The following is a 14,732-nucleotide window of genomic DNA, read 5'->3' as shown; positions in this document are numbered from 1 at the left end:
ATAAGATTTTTATATAAAGATTTTTTATATTTTGGAATTGAAAAATGTTCCGTTCGAGAAAAATCGCTTAACAATAGAATACAATTATCCATTGTATTTTTACAATTTAGATTTAAAGTTCGATTATTTTGTTTTGATTTTTTTAATATTACCTATAAATGCTTATAACAATAAACAATAATATCTTAATCTAATTACTAATAATAATTAAAAATTGTAAATAAAATAAATAAATCAAAACAACATTATTTATCAAATTTTTTTTTATACAAGTAACAAATTTTCGTTAGTGGCGATAATTTTTACCAGATTAGTAAAATTTTATTATTTGCATAGTTTTTTAGTAATATTAAATATTGAATTTTGCTCTATAACATCCAAATTATATTCAATTTTAAACCAAGTATGGAATTGTACTAAAGTTGGATCATACTTTTCAAATTTGTGGTCAAATTTTACCTATCTCTAAACGGTTTTAAGACAGTTGAGTCATGGTACCGATATTTCGCACAAAGATGTATGTTAGCTAATAGATAACTTCAAAAATGAAAAATTTGGTCTAAAATTAGAGGATTTCAAAAAAAAAAAAATCATTCAGATCGGATAAAATTTGCGTGTATTATGAAAAAAATTGATTTTTGGAACTTTATGACGTCATCAAAATCCAAAAAATTTAATTTTGCTCTATAACATCCAAATTATATCCAATTTTAAACCAAGTATAAAATTGTATTCAATTTGGATCATACTTTTCAAATTTGTGGTCAAATTTAACCTACCTCTATAAATTTGTGATCCTAATCTTTATGTTATCTACGATGCTAGTTCGATTTTGAATACAACGAATACGTCAGGGGTTGTTTTAAATTCTACAAATATCACTTATCTATAGTCAAACATCCTTAGATAGACAAATAATTTTAATTTCTTTGGTACGACATCTGACTTGTTTGGTATTTGTAAATTTTATCAATGATAAATAATATATCATATTTCAATCAATTGACAAATAATTAATGATATCAATTATTAGTATAAATAAGTAAACAAAAGGAAACCCATACACCCGTTTTAAATATTTATTTCTTATAGTTTCAAATTTAAAATATTGAATCAATGGTTATAAATGCTGCATTATGTAGGTATTAATTGGGTTCTAGAATATGCGCAAGCTATGAAAACTGATGACTATAAATTCTGGAAGTGAACAAATATATGAAAAGATAAAAATAACCTTTGCAGGGAGTATCTTTGAGTATTGCCCCGGCATAAACGAGATATTTGTCGAGTGAGATCTATAAGCATCACTTAATCTAGTTTCGGGGTACTTTAAAAAGAAATTTAAAAAAAGGCCATAGAAAATATCGATATTTCCAGGTCTAAGAATGTCAAAATTTTTATTTTATTTCGTACTTCTTCCAAATAAAGATTCGTTAGCATTACAATGGTACTGCCAACGTATTGCTTCTTTAAAGCCTTGTAAGAATTGCCGGCTGGGATTTTTTTTGTCCACCAATGTCTATAATAAATTATTTAATACTTTGGTAATATTTGTGTTTAATTTTCCCGGAGCAACTTCCAGGATAGAACTATTTCAAATAACTAAAATAATTCGTTTTTACTAGGATTCATAGTTGAATATCTAGTTTAGAGTGACACATTTTGAATTTTGTAATATCAATTGTTTGGTTGATGATAAAGTAAATTAGCAGTGGCGGATTTACCAGCAGGCTGAGTAGGCTGGAGCCTAGGGCGGCAAATTTTAAGAGGCGGCAAATTTAGTTCATAAATTTTTTATTTCGATTGACAAAATTTAGAAAAAATTATAATACACACACAAAATACGAATTTCAAAAATTATAGAGGAATTAAAATATTCAACAAAAACCGAAATATAGTCCTATATACAGTGCTAAATAATAAATATCTCAAAATCTCTGCATAAACAATTGCTAAACGCTTTTGATTATAATGTAATGATCATGAATTTTTAGAATATCGCAATAGCGATTCCATATTATAGTCGAAATTTAGTTATTTTTACATATTTTTTTTCACTGATAATTACTATAATTTTTTCTCCGTGTACCTAATAATTATGAGATCTCCTTACACAATTCACTCTTGATACAATATCGATGGTCTAATCATGATTGCTGCAGCAAGTTTGCAAATTGTCAAATTCTATTCCAGAAAGTTATTTCTTTATGCGTAAAAAATACATCTAACACGGTACCATAGTTCTCGATGATACTAACCATCGAGAAAAGTTGATGTAATGAGGATAATGGAGCACAAATCATAAAGTTGCAATTTTATTGATAGATAATTGATATGATTGTGAACTAAGATATCAAAATTTAGAGGCGGCAAAAATTGAATAGCCTACGGGCGGCAAATCTCTAAATCCGCCACTGTAAATTAGTCAGCGTGACGAATAATTTTTTTGCTTATGTGTTTGCATGATAAAAAAAAAGCTAGTCAGTAATTCAGATGTGGTTTAGTGACTATAAACCGCTTGTCCAGCTGATGATAGGTCTGAGGTTCGGGCGTCCTTGCGTATGTAATTTTTTCACTTTCACTAAAATTCCTGGCTAGATTTGATTGTATTGACAATTCATTTAATAATACTTTCGGAAAGTTTTAAACTAAATTGATTTACTTTTGAAAATTTTAATGTACAGGTAGGGCAAAAAAAAAGTACATTTCCATCTTAAAAAGCTAATAAAATTTTTATTTATGAATATTTTTGTTCAAATTTTACTTTGTTTCCGACCTTAAACAAAGTCTATATGGAAAATTAATAACATTATTTTGGAAAAATGATCAATCGGTATTATGTGGAACATTTTGTTCAATTGAACAACAAGTTGAACAATTATCTGAATTTTTTAGACTTATCATTTAGATCACACATTATTTTTGGAAAACGGTTAACAGTAGTCTTCACTCTTGGCACATACAGGAAATCTTATGGAGTTAGCGATGTTTCTTGCGAAACTTGCGATATAATATTGACTGAACTTTTTCCAAAAATAATTTGATCATTTTCGTAATGTGTCATGGAGTATCTTCCTATATTGAACATTAATCTTCAGAGTTAATAGTAACGAAACTGCTATTTGAACGAAATATGCAATAAAATCATAAATTGCCGTTACATAGCTTTAGACAAACTTTTTATGCTAAATGATGCTTTTGCCTTCGATTTAATTAGAAATCTCAATTTCCTCATTAGATTCAGAAAATCATGTTTTATTATGAAAAATCAAGCTGTAAATACTAGTAATTGTCAAGAAGTAATTATTGATAAAGATAATTAAGTCTGCTTATGGAATCTTTAAATAACAAAATCTTTAGAAAACACTCCAAATTTAGATTAGGGTCACAAAAATATTTAAAATGACTAACCGCATTGTTTAATGTTTCGTATTACAGCATCATAACAAATGGCGGAGTTACGAATAAGTATTTTATTATTTGTAAATATTTTGTTATATTTAAACAAAATATCTCTTGCGTACATTGTTGAACCAGGGCCAACAATTAAACCAACAATTGGTGCAGTATGGCCGAAACCACAAGTGCAACAATCTTCAGAAGATTACCTTAATTTAAAACCATCCACATTTGAGTTTCAAGTAAGTAAATTGTTCTCTAATTTATAAAAAATAAATCAAATATCAATAAAGGTGAAATTTAAGACCATATTCTGGTCCAATTTTTGTTATGAACTTAATCGAAAATAAGTAATGAAATTAACAATTGATTGAGTTAATTGTTAAAATACTATATATAGACATTGTAATAAATCAGTGCTTGTATTATTTTTATAAATGAGATAAGTTTAAAAGAACACAAAAAATGCGGGGTAAATGGAATCTGAATATTTTTCTATCTTCATGCTTTGAAACGAATTTTTAAACAAAACAATTTTTCCTCCGAAATAGACCCCTTTTACCTCTTAATTAAAAAAAAAAATTAAAATTCATGAAATTGTGAACAAAAAGGGTAGATAAATGAAACCATAGGAAGAGGAGGCTATATACTGCGGTATAAAGTTGAAATTGCCCCGCGTCGCAGGCGGATAACTATTGTTAAACAACTAAACCTACTTAATATTAAATTTTGTATTTTAGGTGAAATATAATGATTGTGATATTTTAAGAAAAGCTATTCAGCGTTATCAAAATATTATTAACAAAGAATATAGAAAATTAAAAATATCTTCCGCCAAACGTCAATTTTCACAAAGACAAGATTATGATGATTTAAATAATTTAATAATAGCTTTAACGAATCCATGTGAAGACTTACCACGTGAAAAAATGATTGAAGAATGTAAGCATTTGTAACTATTATTATTAATCCGGTATACATCCTTTTCGGAATTTAATCCCGAAAGAAAAAACAAAACATTTACTTTTATTTGGAAGTCTATATTATCTAGGCTACGACGTAACAGTTGTTCATTGAATATATTTAAAATTTTCATTTCTGTTTTAGATGACCTACGTATAGGACTAAAAAACGAGACAACATACGAGGGTCAGTTAACAAGCAAATCCATTTGGGGTGTACTCCGAGGTTTAGAAACATTTATCCAACTAATTCACCCTTCTGAAAATGGTCCTTTCGTAAGATTCTTAATTATGTGATAGGGTAAAGTTCTTTGAGTTATAATTTCTTATCATTTACAGTTTCAAATACAAAAAACCAATATTACTGATTATCCTCGTTTCACACATCGTGGTTTATTGGTGGATACCTCTCGACATTTTATTTCCTTATCAAACCTGTATGCTAATTTGGATGCAATGTCTTACAACAAATTAAATGTATTTCATTGGCATATTACGGATGATCAAAGTTTTCCTTATGAAAGTAAAATGTTTCCATTATTGAGGTTTGTATAATAGTTTGTTTCTGAAAGGAATTCTACCAACCAAAAATATATTCTATAATCTTTTACTCTCAAAAATGTATAACTTTCACTAGCAATCAGTCGAATTCATAAAAAATCAAATTTTTTGATGTTTCGACTAATTTTTTTTTTTTGCCAGTTGGATACGTTAAAATAATTTGTTAAAAAACAATGCGTACAATTAAAGGGCTGGAAGTTTGCAACTGTTGAAAGTGTTAAAATATGGAGTGTATTTTTCGAAACGATTTTTCAACCGTTTCGGCAGTTTTAAGCATCTTTTTATTTTAAAATTTTTATCATTTCCTTCGTCAATGGCTTTTTTTTGACATATACGAAAAACTAAAAATATTTTCTTTGAAAAAAAGCTTTAAGGGCCTTCACACCCGACGGGCCTTCGAACCATTTATATCATGACTAACTGTGGATTGGCTGCTCAATATTTTAGCTAATGAAACTTTCGTGGCCGCGTACAAGATTTTAATCGTTCCTATTTGAGAGATACGATATTTTCTGATATAATTTTACGAGGATACCTTTCAGAAATAATAAATACTGGAGGTTAAAAAAGTTTTGAAATGAATAAAATTTCAGTCAAAAGGGTGCTTACGATCCATCCTTGGTCTATAGTCAACAAGATGTTCAGAATATTATTGAATATGCAAAACTTAGAGGAATTCGTGTAATCCCAGAATTTGATACGCCTGGTAAATAAACAATTAAATAACAATTTAACAAGATTTAATGATATATATACTGGTGGAAAAAATATTTGAAGAAAGAATAAGTCTTAATAAATCTTAAAAACTATTAACACTGAATTTCTAAACGTTTTTGGACTCTCTAATTCAGACTGAATAAGTCTGGATAACTCTGAATTAGACAGTACAAAAACGTTAAGAAATTCAGAGTTCCTAAAACTTTTTCAGAGTTTTAACTTGTTAAGACTTATTCTTTCTTCAAATATTTTTTTCATCAGGATAATGAAAATTTAAGAACTGTTTTTTGAATCCATTTAATCATGTTTAATTTTTTGGACTTTTATTACTCTTCACTTGATTGGTTGGGTGATACAAAACTTTATATAAAAGTTTAGTTTATATAAAACTAAAAAAAACAGTTCATAACGTTTCTACAAATTTACCCAATTTATATTATATAGTATATATGCTATTTAAAATGTTTTAGGTCATACAAGATCATGGGGTGTTGCTTATCCTGAAATTTTAACTCAATGCTTCGACAATAATAAGCCAAATGGAAAATATGGACCTATGAATCCAATAAAAAAATTAACATATACTTTTCTTAAATATTTGTATAAAGAAATCAATGAAACTTTTCCTGATAATTACATACATATAGGCGGGGATGAAGTGGATAAAGATTGTTGGTAAGTATAATAGTTTTTACTTAACAGAAAATAGAAAAGTAATAGTTCTTACCTTGCCATCAAAAAATTTTCCTATTGATTTTTGCCAGCAACGATATTAAAACAATACAAGGTACAGTCATCTAGCACTTTTTTTTGACTTACACAGCACTTCACTTTGCTATAAAGACATCGTGTAATCATTTAAGTTCACGCATATTAAATAAATGAATAAACTTTAATTAGAAACCAAGTGAAGTTTTTCCAATTCTAATTCCTCTTGACATCGATATTCTATATGATTCTCGTTTTTATAGGTTGTCAAATCCTGATATTCAAGAATTTATGGCACAAAATAATATTAAAGATCCCGAACAATTCCAAACAATTTTCCATGAGATTCTTTATGAAATTGGATCGAGTTTAGGATCCAAATTAATAGTATGGGAAGAAATCTATGCAGAAGGTGTTAATATAACAAAAGATGTAGCAGTTCAAGTTTGGGCGAAATCCAAATATTTCGATCAAGTTACTGAAGATGGTTTAAATGCAATCCTCAGTTCATGTTGGTATCTGGATCATTTATCAACGGGTGGTGATTGGAAAAAATATTATGAATGTGATCCATATGATTATGTTTCATCCGAAAAACAAAGGAAATTTATATTGGGTGGTGAAGCATGTATGTGGAGTGAAGTTGTTGACGATTCCAATCTCTTAACTAGAATATGGCCACGAGCAAGTGCAACTGCTGAAAAACTATGGTCAAGTGAAAATGTTAATTCATTTACATCAGCTCAACCCCGACTAGAAGAACATACGTGTCGGATGAAAAATCGTGGTATACCAGCCCAACCTCCAAACGGAGCTGGTTTTTGTGTATAAACTTAGTCTTAACATCGATATAATGTACAAATAGTTAATTTTAATAAACAAGAAAATTTTATTTAATTTTTAATTATTATTAATCTTGGATCAATAAGATTCGTGAAATTTAAATTAACAATACTTGACTTATTATTTCTTCTGTCGTCTCCGTTTTCCAAACTCTCACTTTCATTTCTTTGATTGTCTTCATTTTCACAATCGCCATTACCTTCCAATTCGAATTTTCCATTTGGGACATTAGTTTTTATTTGGCCAGCTAAAATAAAAACATCCACATGTTTTTCTGTAGGATACCATTTTAAAATTTTACCCACAATCCAATTTGAAATACAAGGTTCATATTTTTCATTTAATTCATACATCTGAAACATTAAATAATAATTTTTGTTTTAATTATTAATTTGGAATTGGAATTAAAAGATTCCGATACCTTCTTCAAAATTGAATGACAATAGTCGGATACGATTTTGAGAGACGTATTATTTCAAATTAAACTATTTTAATATATATTTGTTTATTCTCCTTTCAAGAAGAAAATATATTCTTAGATAAAAATCTTTACATTATTCCCCCAGAATGAAATCGTTTACTAACAAAACTGACGATCTTCAAACGAGCCCCAAAAATTGCATTGCCCAGGGTTATCGGCATGGTTAATCCAGCCTTGAGCTTCCGGACAAAGTTAAAAGTCATCGGACTTTCTATTATTTCCCTACAATTTAGTCGTTTAGCAACAAAACTCGCGAGGTTTACTCGCAGTCAATTCGAGCGCAAGTACAAGTGTTCCTGTATAAATCTCGCCTGAATCCTTATTTATTCTTACCTTAAAAGCTATAATATCATTAATTTCCGGTGGTACATCTTTTTTCATTAGTACGTTTTTAACATTCTCTAAATTATTATTGGTGAGATCAATGTTTTTAAAAAAATTGTCATTAACATCCAGTGAATCATTTGCAAGATTTCGGGAAAACTCAATTTTACTTTCAGTGATACTATTTTCCTTGATAGAGTTGCGATCATTTTTATTCAAAATTGTTTCATTATTTTCTTTTTTAACAGTACATTTAGTTGATTCTGGATTGGGTGTGCTACTGCAGATAGGACTGTTCGTGGCAGATAACGTAGTTTCATTAGAATTTTTATCTAAACTATCAAACCTAATGTGTAATCGTGGACTTGCTGCTATTAAAGGCCTTCGAAATTCCGGTTCAACATCTGACATCGAATTTATAGAGATATTTCCATCTTTACTGCGAGACTTACGTTTTCTAATACGTTTGCGTCTTTTCGTTACATGAGCACATGGGGAATTCATATTGTTATCTTCAATTTTAGTTTCATTTTTATTTCCAACCGAGTGTGCGTAATTCAAGAAATCTCCTATAGTAAATGGTGGAATTTTTCCACGACTACCATTATGGGAAACTCTTAAATGCTCAATAAATTCATTTGAAGTTTCACCATCTTTTACGACACTTGTGTTTTCATCAATATTAGTGGTATTATCATTTTTAATTGTATCGTTAATTCCGCAAATAATTTTTGAAGTACTGGCAATATCAAATTTTGAATTTTTATAAAGAGTTGAAGTATTGTTTCCTGTATTACACAATGTCGGTGTCGTTTCTGAGTCAAAATGCTGTGATGTAGAGAGATTCTTTTTTAAAATCCCTGTATCACGAAATTTCGAACTAGTTTCTTGGTCAGGACGCTGTGATGTAATGTTGCTATCATTATCAATCTTTGAAGTAGTGCATTCGACATTAGAAAACTTCGAACTAGTTCCTAGATCAAAACATTGTGATGCAGTGGTATCATTATTATCAAAATTTGAAGCACTGTAATCGGTATTGGTAAATTTTGAATTAGTTTTTAAGTCATAATTTTTTGAAGAACTCGCTTCATTTTTATAATAATTTGAATTATTGACTTCTGTTGTACAAAATAAAATTTCATTTTCATCAATCTTACTTTCTAGATTTGTTCTATTTATTGAATCAAGTTTCATATTCGAAACATTTTCGATGTTTAGTATTTGAATGTTTTTATTATCGATAACATTTCTTTGATCGATACTATCGACTTCCATTACAACTGTTTCATTTGATTCTGTTTTATGAGTATCGTTTTGAAAAGTTTCACCAAATTGTACAGATTTCTTTTTTTTCTTCTTCTTTGCTGGCTGAGGCGCAGTTTCTGGTTCAATTTTTAAAACATCTTTTTCATCGCTTGAATCGTCGAGAGAAATGCAAGCAGTATTTAAATGTTTTTTGCTGGTTTTACGTTTTTTAATTGGAGGTTGTAAATCTTCTTCGTGAATTACATTAGATTTTGTTCTTAGACAAAAATCTTTGTTTGCGGGTGAAACACTATAAAAACAAAATAAATTTAGTACTAACGTCATTGCTAGATATTCCCAAAGACGAAAAAATATTCGAAGGACTTCATTTACATATGACCAAGTGATCAAATTTTAAAGAAGTAGCAAACGAAGCGAAATATTGAAATTCAATCATCTTCAAAAAGAAACCAAGTACTTTTATGGCAATGCCTTAACTTGTTCTTAATGTGTAAAATAAAGGGAACAAAAAAAACCTTTGGACTTTGGGTCGTAAATTAAATTTTTATCGTTATCATAATCTATAAATCATGGAATATTATTGAGACAATTTTTTTTAGAAGTAAACATTAAGCAACATTCCTTTGAAAAAGATGGCCAAAAACGATATTTGTTTTTGAGACAACTTATTTTTTAACGATATCTAATAAAAAGCTTCAATTACTCTAGAAAGAAGTTTTTTAATTATGTCTGCTGTGCCTCCTTTTCTTGTTAAGCTATCAAGTTTGACATTGAAAAGGTACTTGAATTTCAACGGCCTCTTTCGATGTGATTACTCCTGCTTTGTTCATAATAGATTGTGCAAAGATGCATCATTTGTCTGTTCGTTAATTAACGAAATTTAACACCACAGATTTTTTGTCATTTTCGTCACCTGAAGTTCCAGTGTAAAAATATTATATAATACTATAGTTTACTTACTGTAATGAGTCACCTTCGTGAATAAGGTTTATTTCTTCTGTTGATGGTAACAAGTGGTTGTTAGAAATTAAGCAAATATCACAATCAGGCTTAAGTTTAAAAACAATTTTTATATGATTTTCTAGGTCTTCGATGGTTTGAAAGCGGCTATCAATGAGTATGTAACTCAACGATCGTTGGTCATTAAAGAAGCTATTTAATGAAACAGATATTCGAAATGGTACCATTTTAGGTTAATTCTATATCGTTATCGTAGATTCGTTATTTTACTTTGAAACTATGTGAAACTTATTAAATATATAAGCGAATGTAATTATATTCTACATATCCTAAATATTAGTTTACTTATTTTATTAATTTACGAATTAATTTATTTTCATGCCATTAAACTCAAAATGTAAAATTACAAGAATGTAGTTGTCAACATTCATGATTCAAATGAAGGTTGTTATTTTCGGTTATATTTTTATGAATATGAATGAAATTAGCTACAAGTTGAAATGCAATTCGTGCATTTCTTCCGTTAAGGTGTATTTACATGATGAAGCTTGACGCTGAGTTTGAGCGTCAAATTAGGTCACCTGATCAGATTAGGCTGTGCTGCCATCTGGATGAAAAAAAAACTTCAACAGCATTAAATCGTAAAAAGCTAAACATTGTTAAGCTGAAGATTTTTTTTTATCCAGATGGCAGAACGGCCTAAACTGACTTTTTATCATAGAAAAGTATATCCTATTTTTATTTAATCAGGATTAATTTTGAGAGAATTTTATAAATAAAATAATATATATTTTTACGGTGTGGCTATCCGCACAATACCGTCTACGGTCTAGACCGTCCACGGTATACCGTATACGGTCTATTTAGACGCGGTATGAAATTATTTTTGCCCTTTTATACCGTGGGGCCCTTATACCGTGCACGGTATACTTTTTCACGGTATACTCTTTATGCCGCCGAACCCTTACACCGTGTGCGGTATAGTCTCGTCCACGGTATACACAATATAAATTGGAAGGCTTATTTGAAGCAAATAAAATATACCGTGTGCGATGTAGTCTCGTCCACGGTATACATTATACAGATGGGAAATACGGGTATATACGGTTAGAAATGATAATAAGAATTGAATTATCTTTCACAAAAAAGACTACATCCTCGGACATGGATGAAGTAAAACATAATGTACAACAAATACAAGTCACAGTACTTTACTATGACTTGTGCTCCACTCCACAAGTCATAGTAAAATACTGTGACTTGTGCTCCACTCCACAAGTCATAGTAAAATACTGTGACTTGTGCTCCACTCCACAAGTCATAGTAAAATACTGTGACTTGTGCTCCACTCCACAAGTCATAGTAAAATACTGAGACTTGTATCAGTTGTACATTATGTTGTACTTTATTCATCTACGAGGAAGTAGTTTTTTTTGTGGAAGATTATTCAATTTTTATTATCAATTCGAAGCACCTTACTTACTTTATTCAAATTAATTAGTATAAAAGCATACAAGGCTCCACAAGTTAAATATATAGATGTACCGTGAGATATAGCACACTGCGTGCAGTATAAAGCAATTTCAAGTCTTACAAGTTCTATCTAGACGTATACAGTCTATTATGACATACCGTGTGCGGTTAAAAACCTCGCACGGCTTGAAAATCTCTGTATAAACGCATACCGTGTGTTATAGCTTACCGTGTGAGGTATAGAACCATTCACGGCTTAATAATTCCAATATAAACGCATACCGTGTGTTATAGCTTACCGTGTGTGGTATAGAACCATTCACGGCTTGAAAATCTCTGTATAAACGCATACGGTGTGTTATAGCTTACCGTGTGAGGTATAGAACCATTCACGCCTTAATAATCCCAATATAAACGCATACCGTGTGTTATAGCTTACCGTGCGCGGTTAAAAACCTCGCACGGCCAAAAATCTCTGTAGAATACGCTTTCCCATCTGTATAATGTATACCGTGGACGAGACTATACCGCACACGGTATAAGGGCTCGACGGCAAAAAGAGTATACCGTGAAAAAGTATACCGTGCACGGTTTAAGGGTCCCACTGTATAAAAGGGCAAAAATAATTTCATACCGCGTCTAAATAGACCGTATACGGTATACCGTGGACGGTCTAGACCGTATATGGTATACCGTATAGATACCCTCTATACGGTATACCGTCTATACGGTATACCGTCTATACGGTATACCGTCTATACGGTATACCGTCTATACGGTATACCGTCTATACGGTATACCGTCTACGGTATACCGTCTATACGGTATACCCATATATGTAATACTAAAGGTATATGGGCAGTTGTTACGGGAAAGAATGTCCAAACTTTACGGTGCCGACAATATTTGTTTTCTCTCTCGTTCGAGACATTTTATCTATACTGCGCATGCTTGAGAATTCTCTAAAATATGGTAACCATGGTTACCATTTAAAAATTTTAAATAGTGCGCACGAAAAATGCGCAGAGCTGACAAATGCGATCGGAAGAGTGAGAGAACGATACACTATCTGTTTCACTTAGTCCGAACGCCTTCCACTTATAGGAACTGCCCATATACCTTTAGTATTACATATATGGGTATACCGTACATAATGTACAACTGATACAAGTCACAGTATTTTACTATGACTTGTGGAGTGGAGCACAAGTCACAGTATTTTACTATGACTTGTGGAGTGGAGCACAAGTCACAGTATTTTACAATTACTTGTGGAGTGGAGCACAAGTCACAGTACTTGACTATGACTTGTGCAGTGGAGCACAAGTCACAGTAGTTTACTTCCTAGTAGATATATACCATACCGTGTGTTAGAGCTTACCGCGTGTGGTATAGAACCATTCACGGCTTGAAAATCTCTGTATAAACGCATACCGTGTGTTATAGCTTACCGTGTGCGGTTAAAAACCTCGCACGGCTTGAAAATCTCTGTATAAACGCATACCGTGTGTTATAGCTTACCGTGTGCGGTTAAAAACCTCGCAGGGAAAAAAATCTCTGTAGAAACGCTTTCCCATCTGTATAATGTATACCGTGGACGAGAGTATACCGCACACGGTATGTTACATTTCTGTAGAATACGCTTTCCCATCTGTATAATGTATACCGTGGACGAGAGTATACCGCACACGGTATGTTACATTTCTGTAGAATACGCTTTCCCATCTGTATAATGTATACCGTGGACGAGAGTATACCGCACACGGTATGTTACATTTCTGTAGAATACGCTTTCCCATCTGTATAATGTATACCGTGGACGAGACTATACCGCACACGGTGTAAGGGTTCGACGGCATAAAGAGTATACCGTGCACGGTATAAGGGCCCCACGGTATAAAAGGGCAAAAATAATTTCATACCGCGTCTAAATAGACCGTATACGGTATACCGTGGACGGTCTAGACCGTAGACGGTATTGTGCGGATAGCCACTTCGATATTTTTAATGTTTTAATAAAACAAGAATAAAGGTTTAATTCTAAAAACACAATTGATAATCATATTCATCAAAAAATTAAAATCGAGTATGTATGTAATTTTGGAATTTTAGAGGCAAGTTATTGTAGAATTGTGTTAAACCTAATATAGTTTATTCTAAGTGTGACAGTTCGTTTTTCTTTATTACCAGTCTATCTATGGCCGATTATCCGAATCCACCACCTTGGTCCCAATTAATTAGGATAATCGACGTTCAACTGTATTTGTATATTATCTTACGCGCCTGTAGGCACGTGCCAACTTTGCCTTACGAATTATTGTCCTTGCGTTTTATTAGAAGACAATTATTTATTTTTCGTCCTACATATACGCCTATAGAATGTTTAATTTTACAACTAAGTTTTTTGTTTATTGTAAACCAGGATTTAATTTACAAGATGTTTTTCTTTATAATATAATAGATTATAATAACAATTTAAAATAGATTTAATTTTAATTTATAATAGATTTTCATGGAACATTAGGAAAGGGTAAGGTATGTTTCCAATATTTGGTATCGAATATGAAACGCTTTTTTTACTTTAAAAACATATTTTATATTCAAGAATATAAAATTACATGAATCGGTTTGTGAAATAAATCTAATTATACACTGAATGTTTTTTTAAAACAATTTATCGAATAACAATGAAAATGATTAAGAATAAACCTGATTTACTATTGTAACTCTGTTAAAATTTAACCATCGATTATTATGTGTTTACAATAAAAATAATCAGATAATCGGAAATTTTAACAGAGTTTGTTAATTATTGAGGTATGCATGTGAAAAATAGTTAAAGAGGATTTAGAAATCATAAACAAATGATATCAATCCTCTTTAATAAATCTTTAATTTTTTAAACTATTGAGGTTTTATGTTTCATTACCCAGAGAGTGTTAACACATAAAATGCGTTGTATTTATTGAGACAATATAAATTATGATTACAAATGATTAATTATTTAGATGATTTGTCTATTGATTAATTGGTCA

At 30.6% G+C, this 14,732-nt stretch overlaps 2 protein-coding genes across 2 annotated transcripts; one reads left to right on the top strand and one right to left on the bottom strand.

Annotated features, from left to right (window-relative positions):
• Positions 1-4,177: 4,177 nt before the first annotated feature.
• LOC123297226 (beta-hexosaminidase subunit alpha-like) lies at positions 4,178-7,244 on the top strand. Its single transcript, XM_044878807.1, has 6 exons — positions 4,178-4,341; positions 4,507-4,637; positions 4,701-4,906; positions 5,516-5,628; positions 6,110-6,314; positions 6,611-7,244. The coding sequence occupies exons 1-6, from the start codon at positions 4,329-4,331 to the stop codon at positions 7,176-7,178; spliced, it is 1,236 nt and encodes a 411-aa protein (XP_044734742.1). The 5' UTR covers positions 4,178-4,328; the 3' UTR covers positions 7,179-7,244.
• Positions 7,241-10,649, bottom strand: LOC123297915. Its single transcript, XM_044879746.1, has 3 exons — positions 10,225-10,649; positions 8,005-9,553; positions 7,241-7,543 (listed from the first exon to the last, which is right to left on the bottom strand). Exons 1-3 carry the CDS (start codon positions 10,449-10,451, stop codon positions 7,241-7,243), a joined length of 2,079 nt encoding a protein of 692 aa, XP_044735681.1. The 5' UTR covers positions 10,452-10,649.
• Between the last annotated feature and the right edge of the window lie 4,083 nt (positions 10,650-14,732).

Source organism: Chrysoperla carnea, chromosome 4, assembly GCF_905475395.1.
Source record: "Chrysoperla carnea chromosome 4, inChrCarn1.1, whole genome shotgun sequence".
Lineage (NCBI taxonomy): Eukaryota > Metazoa > Arthropoda > Insecta > Neuroptera > Chrysopidae > Chrysoperla > Chrysoperla carnea.
Note: the sequence above shows the minus strand (reverse complement) of the source record. Positions and strands in the feature narration are given on the sequence as shown.

What these genes read in the sequence shown, in the direction of transcription:
- LOC123297226 (XM_044878807.1), top strand. An exon ending in AAAATGTTTCCATTATTGAG is followed by an intron (nt 4,907 to 5,515) that starts GTTTGTATAATA and finishes ATAAAATTTCAG; the next exon opens with TCAAAAGGGTGCTTACGATC. An exon ending in GAAGTGGATAAAGATTGTTG is followed by an intron (nt 6,315 to 6,610) that starts GTAAGTATAATA and finishes TCGTTTTTATAG; the next exon opens with GTTGTCAAATCCTGATATTC.
- LOC123297915 (XM_044879746.1), bottom strand. Translation starts at nt 10,451, where the DNA reads ATGGTACCATTTCGAATATCTGTTTCATTAAATAGCTTCTTTAATGAC. An exon ending in CACGAAGGTGACTCATTACA is followed by an intron (nt 9,554 to 10,224) that starts GTAAGTAAACTA and finishes TTGTTTTTATAG; the next exon opens with TGTTTCACCCGCAAACAAAG. An exon ending in ATGATATTATAGCTTTTAAG is followed by an intron (nt 7,544 to 8,004) that starts GTAAGAATAAAT and finishes TTAATGTTTCAG; the next exon opens with ATGTATGAATTAAATGAAAA.